We start from the raw sequence: 9,925 nt of genomic DNA, 5'->3' as shown, positions 1-9,925 counted from the left end.
TTTAGAGGAAATGCAAATATATTTTATATTAGCTTTGAAGTTAGTTACATCTCAGGGAGGTATCACTAAGTTAAGAAGGGTTATCTCAGGTTAGGATAGCATGCAAGAACCTACAGGAGGATGAGAGAAATGCAAAGTCTCTCTCTCTCTCTCTCTCTCGCTCTCTGCCGTGACGTTACTCCGTTTTAAAGCCACCCTCGATCGTCCCCTCCGGTCCTCCTCCTCCTCGCATTCACCTTCCTCACAGAGCTCAACACCAGCCAATGCTTCACAGCACTCATACCCTGCATGTCTATCCCATGCGTGGGAAGCACAGCAAAATCGAGGGATTCACTTGAGAGGGTCCAAAGACGCGATCGAGGAAAACGGGGAAATCGTTTCATCATTATAATATTGTTGAGTTTACCTTTCGGGCGAGCGGCTCCTCCTTTCAGCGAGAATCTCACATCACACTGATTTTTGTCACTGTGGTAAGTGTTCTTTTCAGAAATTGTGTGTGTGGGGGGGGGATTACTATTGCTTAGAGGACACAGCTAGAGCATCACTTTTTATTATTAAAAGGTTAAAGAATTTGTATAATTATGTAGTTATTAAGCACTATAGATAAACTAATTGTCATAAAAGTATAAATGCTCCAAACTTGGAAGTGATTGCATAGATGGCGTTTGTCTGTAGTTTTTTACGGTAAGAGTTGCTGTGATTTCAGCACCACGGAGAGCTCTTAGTGCAGCTTTAGTGTTACTTTAAAAAGAAAAAATTTACCCAAGACAAAGTGTACAGTTACTTTACAGCGTTTAGCATTATTTATTTTAATTTTTTAATTATCAGCTATTTTTTTAACCGATAGACTGGGCATTGGATCATTCAAAATTATCACTGATTTTATATATGATTATTTTTCCCCTTGAATTATGCATTTAATATGTGAAAATAAATAGAAGTCGGCTCCTAGAAGACGGCAAGTCTGTCGATCAAAAAAAATAAAAAAACTGATCACTCTATATACTATCAAGTATCTAGAGGGTGGACTGTCTAACAAATGATCATCCAATCATTTCTAGGATGACCCTAAAATTGCCTTAAGATTTTTTTTTTTCCATTTATTGCAGGTGTTACAGGTTCAAATTACTTTTTTCGTGTGCTGAACATTTGTATATTTCAATAACATAAATTTCACTTAAAGAAGGTTTAAACTTTGTAAGCAAAGTTACTGTTCCATCTCCATTGTGCTGTAATGTAACAAGACCTGTCCTCTGGTCTCCTTAAAAATAACGCCAGCTAAAAGGCACATTCACCTTGAAACATCTCGTTTCCATTAACAAAGCAATCTTCTTGTTCTTCTGTTGCCAGCAGGACAGAGCAACGGCATCGTGGAGCTATGAACAAGTCGCTAGTGGTGAACGACTCTTCTGCAACTCCTTTGGCTGGAGAAGCTCTCCCGTGGATAGAGGCTGAGTCTTTGGACAACAACGGCAGTCTGGAATTCTCCACTGCCGCGTTAGATTTCCCTATCAACCCGTGGGACATCATGCTCTGCATGTCAGGCACTGTCATCGCCTGTGAGAACGCCATAGTGGTAGCAATCATCTTCTACACACCCACGCTGAGGACTCCCATGTTTGTGCTGATCGGGAGCCTGGCCACAGCCGACCTGCTGGCTGGCATGGGATTAATCCTGAACTTTGTGTTTCAGTATGTGATCTCCTCTGAGACTATCAGTCTTATTACTGTAGGCTTTTTAGTGGCCTCTTTCACTGCATCCATTAGCAGCCTTTTAGCCATCACTGTAGACCGTTACTTCTCTCTCTACAATGCCCTGACATACTTCTCAGAGAAGACACTGCAGTACGTTCACCTGATGTTAGTGGGCACCTGGGGGGTGTCACTGTTCCTGGGCTTGCTGCCAGTTCTCGGCTGGAACTGCTTGGACGAGCCGGCCTCCTGCAGCATTGTCCGCCCTCTGACCCGGAGCAACGTCATGCTCTTGGCAACCTCCTTCTTCGCCATCTTTGTACTTATGCTGACCCTTTACTTCAAGATCTGCAAGATTGTGTGCCACCACGCCCACCAGATTGCCCTCCAACAGCACTTTTTTGCCACTTCGCATTACGTCGCCACCAAGAAAGGGGTGTCCACTTTGGCCATCATCTTGGGGACTTTTGGTGCCAGCTGGCTTCCCTTCGCCATCTACTGTCTTGTGGGTGAGAGAGAGTATCCATCAGTGTACACCTATGCCACGCTGCTGCCAGCCACCTACAACTCCATGATCAACCCCATCATCTACGCCTACAGAAACACAGAGATCCAGCGCTCCATCTACATGCTTCTCTGTGGCTGCTTTCAAGCCAATGGGTCCTACCGGTCCAGGTCCCCAAGTGAAGTCTAAAAAGGTGCTACAGCTTAGTGTGTGTGTGTGTGTGTGTGTGTGTGTGTGTGTGTGTGTGTGTGTGTGTGTGTGTGTGTGTGTTTGTGTGTGTGTGTGTGTGTGTGAGAGAGAGAGAGAGAGAGAGAGAGAGAGAAAGAGAGAGAGAAAAAGCGCATGTGTGTGTTAAAGGCCGAGCAAAAAGACAAACCCAGTAATCATCGACAATCTGCTTACAGTTGACAGTGAATGCTTTACAAAAAAAGCAGGTGTGATGCTAGAAATGTGTCTGTCATGCATACTGTATCTGCACTTTACTAGCCTATGTCTCAACACAAGTTAGGGGGAGAGTTTGGAAATGCTGTGAACAAGAACGTTTGTTTTTTTTTTTAAAAAAAGATTAAACAAACCTGTGAATGTACTTAAGTGAAAAAAGGAATGGAAATCTTGCACTTTATTCAGTGTTTTTTCAAATGCCAAAGCAGTATTGTATAGCTCTTAATGTGTTTAAGCATTTGAACCTGTGAGTACCTTGTGCCATTTTTCTATTTTGTATTGTATTGTCTTTGATGTCCATTTTGTACAAGAGGAATAAAGGGATAAAATCAAGTTGTGGCTCCAGTATGTGATCTATATTGCTGCACATGCCCTTGAAGTGTATTACATGTGACTTTTTCTTTTCTTTTGTTTTTTACATCCTAGTACCATCCAAGTACCTTACGCCATGCCTAGACACATATGAACACTTTTTGCTCAGTCTTTGTGTATCATGTAAGTGTGCTTTGGAGACATGAAAACGTGCCATGTAATCAGTGGTACTTAGCAGTTCTGATTGCCTCCCCTTCAGGTTTAGCAGGTGAAATGTAAAGCTGTAGAGGTCAAATTCATGTAATTTACTAGCCTCTGTGTAACAGCCTCTGCTGTCCCTGGTATATGATTGCATTGCAAAGATATGATGCACTCTGTCCTGCAAGTACAGGAAATGAGAAAAGTTGTCTGGGCCTTATCTCGTTTCATTCCATCGACACCTCTGGTAATGATTCAAGAATAAAGCACACGTGTTCGTGTGTGTGACAAAGTGAGAAGAGGAATCATAATGAGTCTGTGTCACCTGTTCTATTAAGACAGAGTGAACCTGGCAGCCTGTGCAGCTGTAAATGCAGCCGTTTATCTGCCAGGCTGTTTAAACAGGTGGTGGTTGAGGCTTTCAGAGTGCCTCACAGGAATGAAGATACCTTTGAAGACCAGGAGACTTAAAGGAGCACTTGAACTTTTCTCCTCTCTTTCACCATCTGTTTTTTTCAACATCCCATTCCTACACAATACTTTACATTCTTTCTCTTTCTTATTTATAAATACAATATATAAATAATATATATATATATATATATATATATATATATATATATATATATATATATATATATATATATATATATATATATATATATATTGTATCATGCAAAACCCTGCTTTAACTTACTGCTTGACAAACTGTATGAAGTTGGTGAAACCTTCTTTAATGATGGTGTCAAATATTAAGGAGAAATCCACATGTACAGTTAAAAGTACTTGAGAAAAGATGAGATGATTAGAAGATTAGAGCTGTGGAACATATGGAACTCTCTTGAGCATTGTAGGTACTAACTCGTACCTGTAGAAGATGCTTGAAATCTCTGAAACTTCATGTCACACTGAGCCTCACCTGCCAGGAGACCTAGGGCACCTCCGCCACATCAGTAGTGCTCAGGTTTCAATGCCTGCAGATAGTTGACACCTTCAGATGGATTCTCAACAAATCCTCTGCAACAATTACTCTTCTTCTCAGAAGCCTCAAGAAGCCCAGACTGTACAACAAGATCTCAGTGAATGTCTACAGGAGCACCATCCTCACATGCTGTATTTCTGTGCCATGTGGCATCATTTATAGTACAAGATGCTATACAATAGCATTTATTATATATGTTTTATTTATTGCTTACATTTACTTCCATAACTCATGAACAAACCATGGTTCCCATTAAGAGTCATACTCATGCACGCATTCTATCTTAGCAGGGGTTTGTCCTCAACACATGTCAGCACAGGTGAATATTTCTCTGTGTGCCTTTCAAGCTTGCTCCTCCTGAAATTGTGCAGAAGATGATGACCTAATGGCAGCAGCTTTACCTGCCTCTAATGCTTTAGTGCTGGTATAGTGCCGGCCTGAGATATGTGAGCAATGTTCAGTGGGGCTGAGGATCTGGAAAACATAGAGTTAGCACATTTACAATGACAGCAGTAATTGGATGCTGACTTTCACACTTCATCTTAAGAGGTACTGCTACATTGAGAAAGATTAAGACTAGAAACATTTTCTGTATGATTACTTTATTTGAATTAGTTTTCTTGATACTTGGTTATAGAGAAAATAACAACTCTGTGCAGTTACTTTTATGCAGTATTTCTTTTGACTGAGAATTGGACTCCCTTGCTGACATTCATAGGTCCTGTATAGTGTGCTTATTTTCACGACTCTTATTTTGTCTCAACTTTAACAGTGACTGCTCTAAAAGCTGTAGAGCCTTCAGTCAGTTTAGGCCTGATCACAAAGTGGGGTAAAGGTGACGGATGCTGAGCGCCACTAATGCGCTGTATGAAGAGGACTGGCCACTTTGAGAGCAGGAGGTGTTTGTTCAACTTGTTTTTTTCTCTACCTTAACAGCTGTTGCTTTTGGTCACCCACCAAATCAGGCAACCACCTGTTTGTTCACAGGGCTCCTAAAGTAAACCTGTGCCAACAGTCTAAAAGCACTCATACACTTTTCAGACCTTACATTTCTAAAATGTCACAATTCTAATGTCTGGCTGGCAGGCAAAGTGAATTCTGATGGAAAGATATTCAGATTTGTTTATTTTAAATTCTCATGTTTCTGTATTAAAGGTCTTTTTTCATGAGACAACAACAACAGCACAAAATAAACTTGTGATGCTCAGAGTTCATTCTTCTTCTTAGAAACAGTGATTAACAAAACAGTCTGAACTTGAAGTCTTTTTAGTAGCTGTTCCAGAGTTTTCTATCATATAATACAGTCCAGGTTTTCCCAGTTAAAGAAGTTTAGATGTTCAAATATTAATGTGTTGAACACTTATTTCATCCATCCATTCACTTCCGCTTATCCTGTTCAGGGTCGCGGGGGGGCTGGAGCCTATCCCAGCTACATAGGGCGAGAGGCAGGGTACACCCTGTATGGGTCGCCAGCTTGTTGCCGGGCCAACACGGAAAGACAGACAACCATCCCGTGGGGGACCGAGTCAAAAACAAGAGGAGTCACAGGAAATATTAGAAAAATAGGGTTTTTTATTTTAACCCCAAAAAATTTAAATTACAAAATACTGAGCTCATAAAAGTGGTCAAAGAAACAAAACTGAACTCAGGCAAACAATATGAACAAAAACCACTCACTGCACAAACAAAAGGGGTACACAGGGGTACAGTATATATGCTGGCTGATCAGACCATTAACACACAATAGGGGTAACTAAACAGAACACACCAAACACCACAATACAGCTAAGTTTGTTAATATACTAAATACAACAACCCCCCCCCCCCCCCCCCCCCCCTCCTCAAAAAGCAAAATCTTAAAGCTCCCAAATACAAATATTCACTTAAATGGAAAAGCTTTATTTAACTAAAGAAACTCTAAGTCCCTCCCCTCTACAGGAACTGGTGGTGCAGTCCAATTTGTCCATCACGTTCAGGTGTGGTCAGCCCTGGCCAACATGTTTTGTCAGGCAACTCCCAAGGATCACAGCAGATAAGTACCGGTAAAAAAACCAAAAATAATTATGAGCATAAACAAAAATAAACCATGGGTTGAGAAAAATACAAGTGAACTAAATGTGTGTGCTTACAAATAGAACAAATGCATTTAAACCAACCAATTTATTGCAAACTAAAATGATGGTGTTTGTATGAATAGTGCATAAGGGAGTTACTGACATTGATGGAGTGTGGCCATAGGTTTGGCCATCACACATCCACACCTATGGGCAATTTAGAGTAGCCAATTAACATAACCCCAGTAAGTGACTTATCTTCATGAGATTAGATGCAACTATGTGAATATTGTTCCTGTCTCACAATGGTAAAGAATCCTTTTAGAAAATCCTGGATTCAGGTTGTGATCCAGATCACCACCACAAAAATGTAATCAATTGTTCCTTGTACCACCCCCAACAACAGCAGTTAAATTTTTTTCTGTCTGCTTATCTTCTACTCCACTGTCCAGCTTGTGTGGTAGTGGACACTTTATTTTAGTTTGTTCCTCCCCTCTTGCCAATGCTCCTGTTAAATGAATCCTCCCTGTGCCAAGGGTTTAATCTTGCCTGCTTGCTGAACTTTATCAGTCCTTCTGCTAGCCTCCCCAGGCTCTGAACTCCTGTCTCTCTACATGCTCTACCTGAGTTAACTCTGTTCCACCACAACTACCTTCAATCACTCCATTTATTGCAAAAGCTCAGCTTTGTCTGCCTTCAATTTTATCTTTTCTCATCTTTCACAGTAAACCCTCAACTTGGCACATTTCTTGACTGTCTCTTTGCAGTTTCTGGGTTTAATTTTTGCAAAGACCAAAATAACCACTGATCCCAGTGTGTTATATATCGTTACTTTGCATTAGTTGTTATATAGATTTATTTTTCTTATCCTGGTGCATGACAGTGCAGTGGTTAGCACTGTTGCTTGCCTCACAGCAAGAAGGGCCTGGGTTAAAATCCACCATCTGGACAAAGACCTGCGGTTAGTGGGGTTAGGTCAATTGGTGATTCTAAGCTGGCTGTAGGTGTGAATGGTTGTCTGTCTCTATGTATTAGCCCTGCAACAGGCTAGCGACCTGTTGGGGTGTAACCTGCCTCGCACCCTATGGCAGCAGGGATAGGCTTATCCTGAAGAGGATAAGTAAAAGGAAATTGATGGATGTCATAGTGTGAAGAATATGTGTTTATCAATGTGTTATTATTTTATCCATCCTGTTCAGGGTCACCGTGCACGGGGGGCTGGAGCCTATCCCAGCTGTCATAGGGCATGGTACACCCTGTACAGCTCACCAGCCTGTCACAGGACTAACACAGAGAGACAGACAACCATTCACACCTATGGGCAATTTAGAATCACCAATTAACCTAACCCCAGTAACTACAAGTCTTTGGAGAGTGGGAGAAAACCAGAATACCCGGAGAAAACCCACATAGACACGGGGAGAACATGCAAACTCCACACAGAAAGGCCTGGGCCAAGGTGGATTTAAACCCAGACCTTCTAGATGTGAGGCAACAGTGCTAACCACCACACCACCATGCTGCCTGTTTCACTTTTTTGTTCCATTTGTAAGAATCTGTTGCTACCGTTTTACACAGTACATTCGAATACACAACTATAAAAGTGAGTCTTTCTTTTTAAAAATATACCAGATTGTTGATTTAGTCACTCCTACAGTTTTTTCTGTCTTTCTCTGACAGGTTTATTTGAGTTTGTCAGCCTAATGATGGCCTCCCTCGCTTGCACTGACATTTACTTGAGCCTTAAAATTACTGTGAAAAGCTATAAAATACAAATTCAACACAATAAGTCAACTACAGAGATCATGTCTGCTTCATTTGTCATGAAATAAGAGACCATGAAACTGCTTGTCAGTCATTTCTCCATTTAATTTTGAGCCTATGGTGGACTGTGTATAAAAATGTCTGTAATTCATCAACAGTTTAAGCCAAATGTCTGTAAAACCCACTGAATTAAAGCAGAAAGTCTGCACTGCAATTCAATCTTAATTGTTTGATTTCCAGTCCATTGTGGTGGTGTACAGAGGCAAAACTATGAAAACTGTGTTTATGGACCTAACTGTAGCTTCTGTCATCACGACAGGTAGCTCATGCAGCATTTTCAGGTAAAATTGTAAATTAAAAGTCATGCAAAACATTTCTCGATATCCAGTACTGTCACCCCTCATCTTTTTTTTTTTTAATATTTTGCTAGGAAAATAAGACATATGTTCAATGATTTACTAAAGCATCTATTTGCATTCAAAAATGTCATCAGTGTCACCACTGACTGAAATGCAGCCCCAAACTATGACAGAGCCTCCATCGTGCTTTACAGATGGCTGTAGACACTCTCTGCTGTACCTGTCTCCTGATATACTCCATGCATACTGACAATGAGTTTCAAATTTGGATTCATCACTAGATCAGACCTGCTGCCAGTGATTCAGTCCAGTTATTGTGTAATGTGGCATACCTCAGGTCACCTTGAGTCAGCTCCCTTTTTATACTTAAATGATCCATAGGTGTTTAAGTAACAAAAATAAAAGGTTACTCAAAATGTTTGCACAGTACTGTAAATGTGCACTCTTTATTGTTTTCAGAGAGTAATACTGATGCACTAAAATTCACCCATGCCCTTTCACTTAAGTATTACATCCATGTGACCCAATACAGGCTGGCAGAAGTGTTTGAATTATGTAATGCTTGATCCCTGCAGACCTGCGCAGCTCTTTGGGCAATTACCAAAGTACACAGTCAACTGATTCCTTCATTAATAATATTAATCACAGTGGTGTAGCAAATGTTCCCCATAGAAACATTGCTATTACTGAGTTAGGCATTAGCTTGATGGAAAATGCTTCAGTTTTATTGACTGTGTAATCACACAAACTGTTTATTTTCCCTTCCCCCTCTGGCTTGTCTTTTCATTTTTATTCTTATGTTATTAAAGATTTTATTATAATTTTTTCATCTCAATACATACATTGAACAAAATAAAACTTCAATGGACAATATACCCAACTTAAAAACAGCTTATACTGTAGCAGGTCAGAGTGAATGAGAGGGACTAACATCAAAGTGAAGAAACATGTTTTAGAACGTGAGCTTTTACATAGTAATATATGAATATATATATTTGCCTGCTTACCCATGTAGCGTTGAACATGTATTCAAAAACCATATGTATATTGAATAACGAAAGGGCAGCAATATCAGTGGGATAATTTGGCATCTGCCTGTACATGGTTGTCTATCTCTTATATGCTGATAATGTAATCCCAGGCCCTTATGGATTCTTCAGTGCAGGCCGAACACACACATCCAATAATAAAAGGGTGCAGGAACAAAAACAGTTACATTAGAAGAAGAAAGTCCGCACACCAGAGTGCTCCTGGTGTGCGGACTTATAGATTCTTCCTCATCATTGTTAATCCTTGCCAGCATACGTTCGTAAGCAGCAACCTCTACCAAAATTTCCAGCAATTTTTTGATGTCTGGAGGCACATTACTCTTCCATATTCTGAGTATTGTCCGAACCGCTGTGATTGTTCCTACTGATAGGATCTTGTGGTAAAATTTAGGCAGTCTTGGTACATCTGTTTGATCCCCTAATACATATAATCTTGGTGATAGGGGAATTACCACACCAAGCCATCTACTCAGATGGTCCAGGACCTTCTCCCAAAATGGGTGAATCAATTTACATTCCCAATTAAGTGTAGGAATGTTCTGGTGTCGGCTCGACACTTCCAGCATATC

The 9,925-nt window shown here is 40.5% G+C and overlaps 1 protein-coding gene across 1 annotated transcript; it reads left to right on the top strand.

Annotated features, from left to right (window-relative positions):
- The first annotated feature begins 288 nt into the window (after positions 1–288).
- Positions 289–2,854, top strand: gpr6 (G protein-coupled receptor 6). Its single transcript, XM_030722164.1, has 2 exons — positions 289–470; positions 1,351–2,854. The coding sequence occupies exon 2, from the start codon at positions 1,379–1,381 to the stop codon at positions 2,384–2,386; it is 1,008 nt and encodes a 335-aa protein (XP_030578024.1). The 5' UTR covers positions 289–470; positions 1,351–1,378; the 3' UTR covers positions 2,387–2,854.
- Positions 2,855–9,925: the final 7,071 nt, after the last annotated feature.

The sequence above is a fragment of the Archocentrus centrarchus genome, chromosome 24 (genome assembly GCF_007364275.1).
Source record: "Archocentrus centrarchus isolate MPI-CPG fArcCen1 chromosome 24, fArcCen1, whole genome shotgun sequence".
NCBI lineage: Eukaryota > Metazoa > Chordata > Actinopteri > Cichliformes > Cichlidae > Archocentrus > Archocentrus centrarchus.
This window is presented reverse-complemented; position numbering and strand designations above follow the sequence as displayed.

Coding starts and splice junctions, on each gene's coding strand:
- gpr6 (XM_030722164.1), top strand. CDS start 1,379: ATGAACAAGTCGCTAGTGGTGAACGACTCTTCTGCAACTCCTTTGGCT.